At 32.9% G+C, this 17745-nt stretch overlaps 2 protein-coding genes across 2 annotated transcripts; both read right to left on the bottom strand.

The window, feature by feature from the left end:
• Positions 1-1210: 1210 nt before the first annotated feature.
• LOC132944179 (uncharacterized) lies at positions 1211-13399 on the bottom strand. Its single transcript, XM_061013437.1, has 4 exons — positions 10808-13399; positions 7909-8104; positions 1883-1998; positions 1211-1744 (listed from the first exon to the last, which is right to left on the bottom strand). The coding sequence occupies exons 1-4, from the start codon at positions 13397-13399 to the stop codon at positions 1211-1213; spliced, it is 3438 nt and encodes a 1145-aa protein (XP_060869420.1).
• Positions 13400-13477: 78 nt separating this feature from the next.
• LOC132944107 (uncharacterized) lies at positions 13478-15531 on the bottom strand. The gene is made up of 4 exons (XM_061013320.1): positions 15443-15531; positions 15167-15357; positions 14401-15102; positions 13478-14247 (listed from the first exon to the last, which is right to left on the bottom strand). The coding sequence occupies exons 1-4, from the start codon at positions 15529-15531 to the stop codon at positions 13478-13480; spliced, it is 1752 nt and encodes a 583-aa protein (XP_060869303.1).
• Between the last annotated feature and the right edge of the window lie 2214 nt (positions 15532-17745).

The raw sequence follows: 17745 nt of genomic DNA, 5'->3' as shown, positions 1-17745 counted from the left end.
ACTAAATACCAATCCAAAATAATAGTTCCCTTTAAATATTTTAAAATTCGTTTCACTGCTGCCCAGTGTTGTTCCTTTGGATCCTCGATGTATCTACTAACTAGATTTACTGAAAAAGTTATGCCCGGTCTTGTAATCTGACTGAGATATAATAAGCTTCCGACTGCTTCACGATATGGAACTTTACTAGTTAAATTAGTATTTTGTTGCTTGTCATCTAATGAATGTTGAGGGTCTGCTGGTATTTGAACTGATTTTGCTTCAGTCATATTGAACTTCTCTAATACTCTTTTACAATACAACCCTTGGTGCATTACAATTGATCCATCAGATTTTCGCTCAATTTCTGTACCTAAAAATTGATTCAATTCTCCTTCGGTAATATTGAAATGTTGTCTCAAATATTCCATTAATGCATGTACATCCTGACTCGATGTAGCTGCAACTAGACCATCATCAACAAATATAGCGACGATTAATACTTTGTAATTTTCTCTATTAACAAAAACACAGGGATCTGCTTTTGTTTCTAATAGATTAAAGTTAAGAAGAAATGTTTTGAACTTTATGTTCCAACATCGTGGTGACTGCTTTAGGCCATATAAACTGCGTTGAAGTCTGCACACCATTTCGGTACCATCGTTGAACCCTTCTGGTTGTCTCATGTAAATTTCTTCGTCCAAATCTCCATATAGAAAGACTGTTTGAACGTCAAATTGTCGAAGTTGTAATTGTTCTGCTGCTGATATAGCTAATATAGACCGAATTGAATCGAACTTTACTACAGGACTAAAGGTTTCATTAAAATCAATACCGAACATTTGACTATACCCTTTTGCTACTAGCCTAGCCTTGTATCGATCAACATGTCCATGAACATTATATTTTGTTTTATACACCCAACCACAATTTACAATAGTTCAGTCTAAGGTAAACTTACGAGCGACCATGTTCCGTTTTGTTCAAGAGATTCCATTTCATTGTTCATGGCTTCTATCCATTTTTCTGAATTTTGTGACTCCAAAGCTTCCTTGAAATTCACTGGATCGGATTCGACTACGAAAAAGGCTGAATTATCATAACGTAATGGTTTCTTAATATTACTTCTGTCTCGCAAGTTGTACACGTTGACATTTGATCCATTTTCTTGTTCATGTTCTTGTTTTTCATTGTCATCTACACTTATTGACCCAAATTTATTTTCCATGACTTAATCCCCTTCTGATGTATTGCTGTGTTCTAAAGAGCCGTCTTTGTGTAAGCTAAGAACATCAATGTTATTACTATCATTTAAATTATTAGAACATTCTACACGTTGGTCATTTACAACACTTTCATCCTTGAAAATAACGTCTCTACTAAGTGACACCTCGTTATTTTCTTTATACCAAATACGATACCCTTTTGAAGTTTCTGAATATCCAACAAAGTATCCTTTTCGACTTTTTGTATCCCACTTCTTTCGTCGTTGTTTTGGAACTAAACTATATGCATTTATTCCGAATTCTACGAACTTTTCTATTTTAGGAAGTTTATCAAACCATAACTCATATGAAGTTTTACATACTTTCCCTGAATTACCAGTATAATTGAATGAGAACACTACTGTATTGACTGCTTCTGCCCACAGTGATTTTGGAAAATTCTTGGCATAGATCATTGTTCTGGCTGCCTCACAAATAGTCCTCATTGAACATTCAGCTCTTCCATTTTGTTCAGGAGTATAAGGTACACTTGTTTCATGCTTTATTCCAAAAATATTTAGAATTGATTGAACTTCAGAATTCTTATATTCTAATCCACAGTCACTTCTAATAGTTTTAATAACATTTTTAGTTTGAGTTTTAACCATACTCAGAAAACAATTAAGCTTTTCATTAACCTCAGATTTATGTTTCATGCCTATTTGCCTTTTTCTCGCTTCATCTTCAGTTTCATTACCGATTTTTGCTAAAATTGGTTTCTTTGATTTTCCTGTTACTACATCAAATATTTCAGCTGCATTCATGATAACCTTAATTTGAAATTTCCACATGTCCCAATTTGATGCATCTTTGAGTTTGTTGATTTTATATTGTTCGTTTTCCATGTTTAAACAAAACGTAGATGTACACTATCTGTACACTAAGAAACGCACGCACACTACACTGCACTTACTTCGCGAATTATTATTGTTGTACACTGTCTGTACACAAAAAACACGCAATTCGTTAATCAATTATTATTTTACTAATTATTCACGACTTCATTATAAAGACCTTACTCTGGGCCCATAACCTGTTGAAGTACACAGATATACAGAAGTTAAAAGGTAAATAATAATATAATCGGATATATATAATATAATAATAAGTATAATGATACGATGTACAATAGTGTTACGAGGCGTAATATAAATCAACGACTAACTATGTATACCCGGCTACACTACGCAGGACATATAATATGCTGTAGTATATAAAAATGTATAGTCAGCGTCTAAAGAACTACAGTGTGAATATATTACTTATACACTACATTATATAGGGTGTTTTGTTTATAATTCCAACAGGCCTATTCTGAGCCTATTGATAACTACTTCTTCTTTTCTGGCGAGTGTGTTGTTTGGCCAAGGGAGAATGTGGTTTTTAATTTCATTCAATTTGGCGTTAGAAGTTTTCCATTCGTTTTGCCAGATATTGAGAATTATTTTTTTAATTATTTGTTTGATGTCGGTTATTGAATAAACTTGGCATGGGGTTGCATTTTGTGATACAGTAGCCTCTTTGGCAAGTGGATCAGCTCTTTCATTTCCTACACCAATATATTATTATAATGATCAAACATACCTACCCATATTAATGTAAAATTAATTTTGTATGGCATGGAATCATAGGTATACATTAATTTTTTTTTGCATATTTAAGGATTTTTATGAATCAATGCTTACTTTGGTAAACTAAAAAAAAAATCAATAAATGTACCTTTTTTTAAATCAGAAAAACTAAAACTAAAAACTAAATTATATAATATTATATACATATATCGGTAAGCATTGTTGGTTTTACCGCTAACTTATACCAAAAAATACGAAACATGTAGTTTTTAATAACTTTATATCTTTACTGTTGTCTATTATGCATTGATGATTTGATTATGTCCATACACACGTACAGTTAATGATAATTTATAACACATCACTCGCATACAACATATAACATACCTACTTGATTGTACAATTTTTTACTACACTTACATTTTTACATTATTTTACAAGAATATTTTTAGTAATAAATATGTATATTCATTATCCACATAACAAGTACCTAGGTATAAAAATATAGGTACTAATATATTATGTGCCTATCTAATATCTATGCATACTATATTAATAGCCAATGGGTTTAGACTATTATTAGTGTTAATAGGTAACAACTTACCAGTTTTCAGTAATTAAGTCAGGGCAAGATGTTAAGGCCTTTAAGGTAAAGGCGGTTCTCTTAGTATTTTTCTTTATGAATGTTATTTAAATTGTTTCTGTTATTGAATTGTGTATAAATAAGGAATGTATATGGGGTCAAGTGTATAGTTATTGGTACTATTAAATCTTATTATCAGAAAATAACTTAACTATCAAATCTTTTAGCGAATACAAATATGGATAGGTACCTATTTATATCAAAAACTAGAACATGCGTAGAAACACCCATGTTCGATTAACAAAGGTATTTCATTTTTAAATTATAGCGTTATTGGCACCTGTTTACCACTTAAATAAATTATTTAAACTATGCTATTACATATTATATTGAAAGTATTTATGAATATTGAAAACTAACCACAGCATTACTCACTCAAATTAAAAATATTTCATTAGGTTCTTATTTTATTAATTTTCGATGCTTAAAAATAAATATTGCTTAAGCTATACTTATAACTCAAATGAGAAAATGAGATTCATAAACGAGACTTTGGCTTTGAAAAAGTATTACTTGTTTTTAAGGTTGGTAAAGACCTTCCAATCATTGGTATTAGTTATTATCACAAATTTTTATTTTTTAAATTATCAAAATACTTAGAATGGTAATGTACGTAAATTTTACGAATACGTCGTATTTATAATGTAGTTTACACGATTAATATATACGAATCCCCGAACACAAATCCGGCGAAAAAAAAGTCCGACGGAATGAAAGTCTCAAATTTAATAATTATTAAGTTAAGTCTAGATTTTGAAAAGGCAGTAATTACAGCGGCTAATAATGTTTTTGGTTCAGAATTAGTTATTAGAGGGTGCTCTTACCATCTCTGCCAGAGTACATTTCGTAAAGTCCAGGAGTTAGGACAAACAACGTATATAATATGAATGATGACAAAATTAGTCATTTTTGTTCTATGACTGATGGTCTGGCATTCCTTCCCCTTGAACGGGTTTACGAGAAAATTTAGTTTTTAAAACAAACTATTATCCCTATAGCGAATGAATTACTTCGATATCACATATTATGTAAAACGTAAATGGTTCGTATAAGAGATTTGGTGCCGGTATGAATATAAATTAAAGAAAAACTAAACCCGTATTTCTACCAAAAACTTGGAATGGCTTTGAATCCACTTTAAATAATAGTTTATGTTTGATTGGGAAACGGGAAATATCAGAATAGGTACATAATGTTTATAAATATAATGCTTTATTACTCAATAATCGTTATCAAGTTTCTGTTTGATTGATATTGCCAACTATTAACGAATTAGAATTACGATAGAGTTCTTTGATATAATATGTGATTATTTTATATCTGATCGAATACGAGAAATATCAAAAAGTAGTTGACCAGTGCTGTACATCGTACCAAATACCTACGTAGTGTTACATACAATTATTATAAATTGTTGGCCGAAATATAAAGTATTCAAGTATTTCAAGAGAAAAAGTACAATGAAACACGGTGTAACGTGGTCGGGGGAACGACCAGTTAAATATAAGATATCCAGGGAGAATCGTAGGGTCCTATAGATATAAATACCGTAGCCAGGGGCAGATATGTAGTTATCAGGATCTTAAATATATTTAAATTACTAGACTTACAATTTCGAATGGGCGGAATCAATAGTTGTTTTTAAAATTTTTAACTAATTTTAAGTACTGGCGGAATCGATCATGTCTCCGTAAATCTTATACAATTTGCCTATAAAATATAAGATTATAAATAATGTCTATACTGTTCGTTTACCACGTACCTACGTAGTACGTACGTAAATAATGGTTGTATAGGTATGAAAAACTATTTATTGTTATCTGCATTGGCACAACTAGGGAGGTGCAAAAGAGTCTTTAGTATTCCCGAGTTCTAATTTAGCAACCCTTTTTTTTTTTAGGTCTAACATTATTATAGTGAAATACCATCAATTTTATGTTTTTAAAATACGAAATATTTATACAGAAAAAAAAATCAAAACTATTTTGGTCATCATGACATAACATTGTTAATTTGTTATAAATGATTACGTATTCTTATAATTTATGGATGATTTTGCATAACGATACATATTATGAAAAAATGGATTGCTTACGATTAATATTTAACCAATAAGTTACACTAGTTACAGTCACATTAAAAAGCTCTAAATAACTGGTAGGTAACTCTTCAATCTCCATACGTTTTATCGGTAAAATCATAATATTATATATTTATAAAAAGAGTATTTTAAGTATACATATAAATTTAATTTTTATACTTAATATGAAGTATGTTAAAATGTGTTTAAAAAAGTCTTCAAATACCAATTGACTATTATAGATTTATAACTTGTAAAATTATGTAATTTTGTTAATCGGGATTGTAGTGGGCTAACTCCCACTGCTCTGTGAAGCATTTTAAATTATGGAAATTTTAGAGGTTTAGTTGCGACTATTATAATCTCTATACGAATTTTTACCATTAGAACAATCGTTAAAAAGAAGTTTGAGAATTTTGACGCACTTCCCACAGGTACCGTCAAATGTCTATCCATGAAATGGACATTGAAGACAGTTTCCTCTAACTATTCCTCCAATAGCCATATTAGCACCCAGGTGAGGACAGTAAGCATCTAATAAATTGACGTCACCGTAAGATGCACGAAACACTTTATATATATATATTTATAGATATTTTATATTATATTTATATTTTTATTACTTGTTACTAGGGCAGTGAAGTTGTTGCATTTGCATATTTTTTGAAAATGCTTATATTTATTGCTGAGTGAGATTAAAATATGTTTCGTTTAACTCTTAATTTAAACAAAAAAAGTATATTGCAATAAATGCAATTTTGGCGACTTTTTAATTTTACTGCAATTTTAACTATTTTTCATAATTTTATTTTTGTTTACATTTAAGATTATATAATTAAATATATAAAATAAAAGCAAGTAAAGGTAGCAATGTGTAAATTTCTATATTTTTTGTAATACTTATTATTTTATTAATATTTCTATAGAGCGATTATCGCATTAAGGTCGCTAAGAAAACTTAAAAAAATCATTTTTTGTGTAATGCAATAATGTCAGCAATATTCATATTTAATTATTATTAATTATTTTTATAGATTAAAATATGTTTCGTTTAACTCTTAATTTAAACAAAAAAAGTATATTGCAATAAATGCAATTTTGGCGACTTTTTAATTTTACTGCAATTTTAACTATTTTTCATAATTTTATTTTTGTTTACATTTAAGATTATATAATTAAATATATAAAATAAAAGCAAGTAAAGGTAGCAATGTGTAAATTTCTATATTTTTTGTAATACTTATTATTTTATTAATATTTCTATAGAGCGATTATCGCATTAAGGTCGCTAAGAAAACTTAAAAAAATCATTTTTTGTGTAATGCAATAATGTAAGCAATATTCATATTTAATTATTATTAATTATTTTTAATGCAATAACTTCATTGCCCTACTTATTACTTATTATTAATACGATAGCCGGTAAGTTGAATTAATATAAAATATTAATATATAATAAAATTACAACAAAATAACTAAAATTGTTATTTTTTGTTACCTATTTAATATTATGTAATTTCCTACAAATTTGAATTTTTTATAGTTTTTTTTTTTTTATAAAGTTATCTAACTTTAATGGAATCTTGTATTACATTTTAAAACCTTAGATTTAGTAAGGAACATTTTTAGGAATTTCCAACTCTAAATAGTCTGCACATATACTATCGTGATATTTACGCCATCTGTCAAAATTTGATTTTTACATGCTTACAAAAAAATCGTGACTTTGGAGTATAATATTTTTCAAACGTAATTGTAACAATGTATTAATAGCCATTTACCAAACAAATATAATATTTTGTATATTTTATGGTGTATAGCAAATGCTAATCTAAATGTTCAGTGAGAATTTCATGTATCTACGGTCAAAGTTACACCAAGAACCAAAATCGATTTTGTCAAAACCTGATTTTGCGTATAAATTGCTGTTTTTCCCGGTGCTTTTGAAAACTATTAGGAATTTTTTTTAGGCTTTATTTTATTACTTTAAATTTTGACCTGCCGAATGCACCAACTAGATTCACTTTCCCATATCGCACAAGATACTGTTGAAGAAAATCGAAGCCGTTTTATTGCTCAAAACCGTTATGACACACAAAAATAAAAACATATAAAAAATCACACATCATTGTAAAATAAATCATTACGTTCATCGCTTCGTTTAGAATATTATAAAATAATTTTAAAATATAGTTTTTTAGAGACGTATAAAATGGTGTTTTTAATAACATTTACTGTATGTAAAATAACAGGAAAATTGTTTGTCCAATTTCTGCCTAGGTATACCCTGCTTTAGTCTATACTATCTATATATAGGGTGTAGATGCATTTTAAATTTAATGTTACCGAAAATAGAACATTATAACTTACCTAGAGCCGTCACGTACTTGACTTGATTGACGATGAGTTGATCGGAGTCCAGGAGCGCAAACCATCCATTCGGATAGACTGGCGGCAACGTTCCTTTTTTCCTTAGTCTCATCATGGATCGTATCAGGTGTAACTTATCCTTTGACGCCCATTGCTCTTGTATGAGGTGCTGTTCGTAACCCACGTCAGCCAATTTCTTTTGTCAATAAAACAGAAGTAACTTACTTAAATTATTTGGGTATTTAAAACATTAACAATATACATACATATTTTATAAATTTAAACTGTAATAATATAAGCAATGTTCATTCGCCAATCAATCACGACGAATTGGAATCGTTTTCAGAGTGACAATATTACAATTTAATATTCTTATCATATTACAGTCGCAGTACCCTGCAGCAGTGGTATAACCATCCGGGGCCCGCACGCTTATTAGGGAGCTCAGAGTGCACACTTTTCTTCTTTTAATTATATATTTTGTGTTACATTTTTTTTTTTTAAGATTTAAATCATACATTTTCATTTTAAGAACATATTGTGTCTATAATTATAATTGTGTTGTAGCACGTATGAGTTTTACTAACGCAATGTTCATGCGTGGTGTAAGTAGGTACGGCGGCGGTCAACGAGTGTATGAAATTTATTTATGATTAGACACTGACACACTTCATAATATATACAAAATTGTAACGAAAAACCCTAAGTATTTTTGCGTGTTTTTTATATGGCATTAAAAAGGTTGGGACACTTGAATTAGTTAAATTCCATTACTTTTTTGACGGGTTTGCACAAAATAATACGTATTACATACTATGATACCTATATTTCTGTCACCTCGTTTGGTTTTCAAGAAAAACAAGTAATAAACAGTGTAATTATATTTGAACAATGTATGAAATAATTTCAGCAAGCGGAGGAACCCTCTTGAGATATCTCGGATACTTCTCCAGATGGAGGTGGGACGTTAAAAATATCACTCGCGGGCTCAAATGTTGAGGTTACGACACTGCATGTTGCCATAGGTGGAACTACAGCCCAGTCTAATCACGCCCTGTAATAATATATAGAGTAGTCAGTAGGTACCTCCCTACTGGACTACTGGTACTACTATACGTCTATACAGGGGCGTATTTAGGGGGGGTCTGAGGAGGCTGAATGGGCTGATTTTAAGAAAATCTAAAAAATATTTTCATGGTCTATCAAAGTTGCTGCTAGTCTTAAATTTTAAATTCGTATTTTTATTTTGTAAGCTTATCCTTTCGCTCATGGACAAAACTTTACCACGGGAGATAATACTGGGAATCATAGATACTAATAATTAAAAACCTGTCGTTACCTGAATAAAGAATATATTATGCACAATCTGACACAGATGTCAGATATAAATAATAATAAGTTTCTTATCTATATTATATCTGTGTGATATGGACACTTTCATATTTCTAGTCAGTAAACGGGTAACCTTATTCAACACTGCGATTTTTAAAAACATATTAGAGAAACTCAACTTCAGAAAATCGTTTCGCATAGGTTTAGCATTGGGAAAAGTGGCCCAGTGTTCCGCCTATGCTGGTTGTAGTTATATACTTATGTACGGGCCGGGAGCGTATAGTAATAATACGCGCGCCCGGTCACCAATTTATATTGTGCCCCACTAACACCTAGGTCTTAAAAGTGTGGAGAAGTAGCTGGGTGTGTAATGGGGTAATAGCTCAAACAATAGTGGTCGGGAATGCCGGGCAAATACTGTTGAGCTATGTAGTGCGTGTTGTGTTAAATGTGTATTTGTGTATTTGTGTGTATATATGTGGTATGTTTACAATAATTAAAAAATCACAAGAAGGTAACTAAGTTGAAATAATGGTAACAAAAATGATTTGAATGGTAATAAAATATAATATAATGAATAACACGGCCCTTATGACCAAACAGAATAAACAATATTAATTAATATATATATATATGAATATAAGTAAATGTCTCTTATAGACGAATACAAACAATATTAAATATATATAAGTACGTCTCTTATAGACGAATAAAATTACAATATTAATATGTTAGGATATGGCCCTTTTGGCCCAACAAAGTATAATTAATAACGTATGGCCCTTCTGGCACAATAATAAATATAATAATAATTTATGGCCCTTCTGGCACAACAATAAATACGATATGTAGCCCTTCTGGCTCAATAATAATAATAATAACAATAATAACTCACAGTTTTGTGGAGCTCAGACTGGCCAGCTGGTCCTACATCTAGTAATAATAATTAACGATAAAAATATAATACAAAAGGATATCACGGTGACACGGTTGACAACCCGCGAGTATTGCACAGCAAAGTATAATATATGTATATGCAAAATATATATATATATATGATTTTAGGTACACGTAAAAAAAAACAATATAATAATAAAATAAATTAGACTTAGCCCTTATGGCTCACAAATAATAAATATAAATCACACTTAAGCACTTTTGCTAATAAGTAATGATCACATACAAAAAACTGTTTAATACTTCAATATAATGAATAATAATATGGTCCTGACTCTACGGCTTACGGTGTAGAACAACAATATAATCGGCGGCCGTGCTAATATATTCCAGCAGACGCACGGCAGCGGCGTACGATAACGCGGTGTAATCTACATATTATATAACTCACACGATACATCTACAAATTCAATAACAACTAAAACAAAAATAAACAATACGAATAGTGATATGTGTGAGACCAGCTGTTCCTCCCGTGACCGATTTTTCTTAATTACCTAATCTATAATATTTAAACTGTTGCGGTGGCAACATTCTCCCCCCGTTGAAAATCCTGGTTTTCAACTGAGCTGTTGTCCTTTTCAGTCGGTAGTCGACATAATTTGATTACTGGCCGACGCATGAGCGTTCCGTTTGCTGTTCTTATGGTGACAACCCGGACTACACCATCAGAGCCAGGATGCAATTCCATAACCAATCCTAACTTCCATCTGGCTAGAGGCATACAATCATCTTTGATAATAACGACATCGTTCTTTGCTAGCTGTGCGCTCTTGCTTGTCCACTTGCCACGAATTTGAGTCTGTGGTAGATACTCTCTCGACCACCGCTTCCAAAAGGTCTGCATCAAATTTTGCACTAGTTGCCATCTACGTAGACCATTGGGCTCTTCCTTAGATATGTCTGGTTCATCTGGTAACAACATAGCTCCTCCAATCAAGAAGTGTGATGGAGTAAGGACTGCCAAGTCAGAAGGATCACTATTTAGTGGAGTCATCGGTCTGGAATTGAGACAAGCCTCGATTTGGCACAAGAGAGTTCGCATTTCTGTATTCGTAAGCTTGTGATCAGATATAACTCTCTTCATGTGGTGTTTCATACTCTTCACGGCACTCTCCCATATACCACCAAAATGTAGAGCAGTAGGCGGGTTGAAATGCCACTCAATACCTTCTTTCTCAAGATCAACACTGGCTTTTTTCATCATTGAAATTAACTCCTTTTGAGCCCCAACAAAGTTTGTGCTATTGTCACTAAAAACCTTAGCACATTTTCCTCTTCTAGCCATAAAATAACGAAATGTCGCCATGAAAGACTTACTTGAAAGATCGTCAGCCAACTCCAAATGTATGGCCTTCGTTGAGAAGCAAACAAATATAGCAATCCAAGCCTTCTTAGCAGCTACACGCCTCAAACCACTGCGAATATATATGGGTCCAGCAAAATCTACACCTGTGACAGTGAAAGGTCTAGTACACTGAACTCGGTCTCTTGGGAGTGGTGCCATAATTGGATGATTGAAACGTGGACGTGCCTTTGTACATTTGACACAATGCCATACCACTGATCTCGCGGTTACTCGACCTAGCAGTGGCCAGTAAAGACGTCTAACTTCAGATAACATGAGCTGAGGTCCTCCATGAAGTAGCTCGAGATGGTATGCTTCAAATATTAGCCTGGTTATTTTATGACTAGCAGGCAATACTATAGGGTGTTTTTGTCCATCGGCTATGTCTGAATTCTCGAGTCTTCCACCAACAAGTATTAACCCATCGCGCAGGAAGGGATTCAAACTACGCAACATACTATTTCTTGGTACTTCTTGTCCCCTTTCTAGTGACGAGATCTCTTTACTGAAACACTCAGCTTGGACCATTCTTAAAATTGATTTCCTCGCTTCGTCCGAATCTGATATTGTTAGGGATTGAGGCCCATTGATTTTCTTACGCATGTACTTCGAATAGACCATTAACCAAGCAACTCTTCGTAGCATACAATTCCATTCAAAGTAGTGTTCTAATATACTATTCAACGGTTTGATCACTAATAGCAGTAGCTTCACTTTGCGTACTTCGGGTAGCTCATCATCATGGGTTATCGGATTCAAGATCCAATCCTTCTCATCACTTTCCAACCAGGTAGGTCCGTTCCACCACAATCTTGCCGTTAACAGTTCCCGTGGTCTTAAACCTCTTGAAGGGATATCTGCTGGGTTTTCCTGCGTGCCTATATGGTTCCACTGGCTGACCTCTGTAGTATCCATAATTTGAGCTACTCGATTGGCAACATAGATTTTTAGCCGGCTGCTTTGGCTATTGAACCACCCTAAAACTATAGTTGAATCCATCCATAGTTTGAACTGATGAATATTGATTTGCCATGAATCAGCGACCCGTTGAGTCAATTCAGTTAATAACAAGGCACCATTCAATTCAAGTCGTGGTATTGTATTTTCTTTTAACGGGGCCACTCGAGGTTTTGCACAAAGAAGTCTGGAATGCCATTTTCCATCGCTGCTCTGAGAACGAATGTAGATACAGGCCGCATACGCTTCTTCGGATGCGTCACAAAACCCGTGTACATCTATGATATCAGTTCGTTCAGGTATGGCCTTTCTGGGAATGGATAAATATTTCAGTCGCTCCAGATCTTCGTAAAATTTACCCCATCTTTCCTGTATGTTTAACGGAAGCCTTGCATCCCAATCTATCTTCATGGACCAGAGCTGTTGTAGAAATATTTTTCCCTTCACTAGAACCGGTGACAGGAAACCGAGTGGATCAAAAATTCTGTTTAGGTCTGAGAGTATAGCTCTTTTTGTCAATGTACCTTCCATGGATCTTGATACGATTTCAAATTGAAATAGGTCGGCAATTGGTTTCCACTGCAGTCCCAATGACTTGACAGTGTCATTGTCTCCGATATCCAACACAAACAAGGGATCGTTAACACACTTAGACATGTTTTGCAGTACAAACTCGGAATTGGAACACCATTTCCTTAACGGTAGCTTTGCTGAATCTAGCACTGTGCTTACTTCTCTTTGTAATTGACAGCAGTCATCCTCGGTGTCGGCTCCCGTCATTAAATCATCCATATAGAAATCTTCAGCAATCACTTTTGAAGCGCACGGGAATTGCTTTTCGACACTTTTCGCGAGTTCTATTAGACAATAGGTAGATAGAAATGAAGCAGGAGTCATTCCGTATGTTACTGTAGTGAGTTGATATGAACGAAGTAATTCCTTAGGACTGGATCTCCAAACAATTCTTTGTAGGTCTCAGTCTTCTCTTGCGATTTTGATTTGCCGAAACATTTTCTCTATATCGGAAGTTAAGACAAATTGATGCTTACGGAAGCGAACAAGTATAGAAAATAAATCTTGCTGAACAGTAGGACCGCATTTCAGAACGTCGTTAAGAGAGACACCAGATGCGCTCTTGGCGGAAGCATCGAAAACCACTCGAACCTTTGTCGTTAAACTTGATGCCTTTATTACTGAATGGTGCGGCAGATAGAAGTGATTCTGCGTTTGAACTGAATTTTCCAGTACTTCAACCATATGCCCCATCTTAATATATTCATTCATAAATCGTATGTATTCGTTCTTCAGGTGTTCGTCATGCTGCAATCTTTTCTCTACATTTAAGAATCGTGCGATCGCCATAGGTAAGGTTTCGCCTATTTCACTGATTGTCTCCTTGATGGGAAGTCGTACAACAAAACGCCATTCCTCATCACGTATTGTGTGTTGCTTAAAATGTTGCACTGTTTCTAGCTCTTCTTGACTTCTCTTATTCGTCCTTGATGTTCGACCATAGCTTGTATCCTCAACGATTCCGAGAACCTTCCAATCCTCCTCTATCGTCTGTCCAATTGACAAAAGTGTTGGTGTTTGGCGTTTAGGCAGTTCTCCCGTTACAAGCCATCCAAAGTTACTCTCATAAAGCGTGACTGAACCTATATTCAATGGTATTTTTGTTGTTCCCAAAATGTCGAAGAACGAGCCACCTCCAATAAGTAGGTCAACACTTTGAGGACGGTGAAAGTCTGGATCAGCCAAGTTTGAAGACACAGTACCTGGTATTTTTCATCCATCTGCAGGCTCTGGACAGGACGCTAGATTCCCCACGATATTAGGCAATACATAACAAGAAATCTTGATACTAAAATCACTAGTTCTGGATTCGATTTTTAACTCACTGCACGACCTTGCCTTTAAACGATTGTCTCCAATACCACTTATTGTCAATGAAGACTTCTTACATGCTAGCTGCAGTAAGTTTGCATATCTCTTTGAAATGAAGTTGACTTGAGAGCCACTATCCAAGCTGGCTCTGCACTGTCGATGTCCACCATTTTTGTCCTGAACCATGACTAATGCTGTAGCAAGAAATACGTGTGAATTTTCTGCGGTGGTATTCACTGGTACTGGTGCAGATACTACGACTCCGGAGGTAGATAGCTGCTGACTTATATCAGGTTGCTTATTTATATCAGGTTGCTTATTTTCAAGCTGCTCCTTCTCTGGTATTTGTTGCTGCCTTTCTTGATGTAATAACGAATGATGTTTGCGGTTGCACGTCCGAAAACTATAAGTGGATCTGCAAAAATTTGCCATATGCCCAGGAGTCAAACAGTTGAAACACATTCGTTTTTCCTGAACAAATGAGAGACGTGTGTTTATAGTAGCGACCTTGAACTTCTCGTAGTGATACAATTTATGAGCAACAGTGCAGTATTGACAGGAGACTGTATTGGATGATGCCACTAAAGATCGCTTTGTCTCAGGAAATACATTTTTGGCATTGCTCTTTTTTGCTGTTTCACCGGCCAATGTAGTTCTGATATCTCTTATTGGTCCAGAAGTTGTTTCGGAAGACTCGAAAGCTATGCATCGACTGGCTAAAAAATTGCTCAAGGTCACAATACTTAGGAAGTTGAGTGTTGTGTTGTCTTAGTTGCCAGCCATGACTAGTAGCAGAATCCAAACGACTGACGATTATCGTTACTAGCCACGCATCCCAGTGCTCCGTTAGCTGATCAAGCGCCTTTAAAGCTGCAACATGGGTGCTTACATGGGGATGTAGAGCTTGCAGGTCTTTAGCCCTCGGCTGTTCTACATATGGAGATTCCAGGAGAGAGAGATCGAATATGTGACTGAATGACAAGACTGCGATTATCATACCGTTGTTTCAGGCGTTCTATTGCCACCTCATAATTTGTATCTGTCATTGGAACCGACTTGATAAGGTCTAACGCCTGGCCACTAACACTTGACCGTAAATAGTAGAATTTTTGAGCTGGTGTAAATCCAACATCATCGTGTATCATTGCACGAAAACAATCGAAAAAAGATTCCCAATCTTGGATATCACCGGCAAATACTGGTAGCGTAATGATAGGCAATTAAGCACGACTGTGGCCTGCTGACGTATTGAAAGTTGAGATGTGAGAACTGCTGTTGTTAATCTTCCTAGCATTCACTATTTCCTGAATTCGAGAACGGATACTAAAATAGTCAAATTCGAACTTATTACGCTCCTCTTCTTCCTTTTCGCAATCATCAACAACAATCAATTCCAACTGTGTCTGTATGTCGTCAAACTTTTGATTTAGGCGTGGCAACTCTTCTTGATGGAATTCCAATAGTGATATAGCGTCAGTTGTTGGATCGAATTCCTCAAGAAAGTTTTTCATACGCGTTAGCGACGCCTTAATAATACCACGCTTTTTCCTATAAAAAACTACATGAGAAATCGAGTGAATATCCAATGTTGTAAAAATATGAACTTAAAACGCTCATAAAAATGTTATTTGATTTGCTTGCAGACATTTTTTATTTTATAGAGTTAAAAAAACTTTACGTTTTTAAATTTTAGATTTAAATAGAATTAATGGATTTTTAATATTTTTCATCTGTAGTCATTAAAACAATATATTAGGAGCCTTCTATTAAATTTTCAAACTTTTTTACCCAAACAATTTTATTGATATTCAGGTAAAGAACATAAAACTAAAAAACTAAAAAAATTGGAAACTGAAAATGTCCGTAAGCCGCTCTTATTGTATATTTTGTATAGGCACTAAATTGTTTAGAATTTTATAGCAAATTCTATAATACATATAGCGACTTGAAATTTGTAATAATAGTTACTCTTATGCTATAAATGAGCAATAACAATTTTTTTTTAAACATATGTATTTCAATAAGTTAATAACAATAACAGTACGAAAACATTTTCGGAAATAATTATTTTAGAATTTACATGTTTGTATGTTTAACCTAAGATTTTATAATGTAATACAATATTCCTTACAAATTTTTCTACCCTTATCAAAAAACAATTTCTATAAGAAAGTCAAATTAATTTTTTTATGAGCGTTTGAAATTCATATTTATACAACATATTTTGATATTCACTTGATTTCTCTAGTAACAGTTTTCTTATTTTTTTGTAATTAAAAAACAAATGACTATAGATAAATGAAAATTTCACCGAATTTTAATATTAAGAATTTTCTATACACCGTAACAATTTCCAAATAATTTGACTCTTTTTGAGCTGTTTATGGGCATTGTCGGTATTACATTTTGACTGAATTTTTATATAAGCATTTTCTATACACTATAACATTTTCCAAATATTATTACTTATTTTGAGCGATTTATGGACATTTTCAGTTTCTATTTTTTAGTTTTTCTTTCTATAAATATTTATAAAAAATTGTTGGTTAAAAAAGCGTGAAATTTTAATGCAAGGCTCATAATATTATATTGTTATACATAAATTACTTTATTCACAATAATATCATCAAATATACTTGGTAATATCATAGGCTGACTGACCGTATTCTCTCATAATCGTTTTTCTTAAACAAGGATAGTATATAATTGAAATTTAACACCGTCCATTATACAGTGAGCCAATTGTAACCTACTGTACAGCAAAGCGACATCCTCCTATCAGGATAAATAATTCAGGAAAATTAGTAAACTATTTTAAATTAGGAAATCATAAAAATTGTTCTTTTTAAATCTAAGATCTAAAAATGTAATAAAAGATTCCTCATAAGTTTGTATACTTTTATCGAAGAAAAATCTCTACAAGCAAATCAAATTAAACTTTTATGAGCGTTTAAAATTCATATTTTTACAATATTGGATAATCACTCGATATCTCATGTAGCGGTTTTGTTAACGAATAACTGTAGATACATGACAATTTTACTGAATGTTTGTATTAGCATTTTCTATACACCATACAATTTTGAATATATGTTGACTCAATTTGGGCTGTTTACGGACATTATCAGTTTTCAATTTTTTTAGTTTTATTTTCCATAAATATCAATCAAATTCTATTTGTTGGTTAAAAAACCGTGAACATTTAATGCAAGGCTCCTAATATGTTGTTACAATAGCAGTTTAAAAATATTAAAAATACAAAAGCACAATTTTTTTTAAAGCATTTAATGTTCAAATTTTGACAAAATTTATCAAATTTAAAATTTAATAATTATTTTGTAGTTAAAATGTATAAATTG

This window comes from Metopolophium dirhodum, chromosome 1 (assembly GCF_019925205.1).
Source record: "Metopolophium dirhodum isolate CAU chromosome 1, ASM1992520v1, whole genome shotgun sequence".
In the NCBI taxonomy this organism is placed as follows: domain Eukaryota; kingdom Metazoa; phylum Arthropoda; class Insecta; order Hemiptera; family Aphididae; genus Metopolophium; species Metopolophium dirhodum.
This window is presented reverse-complemented; position numbering and strand designations above follow the sequence as displayed.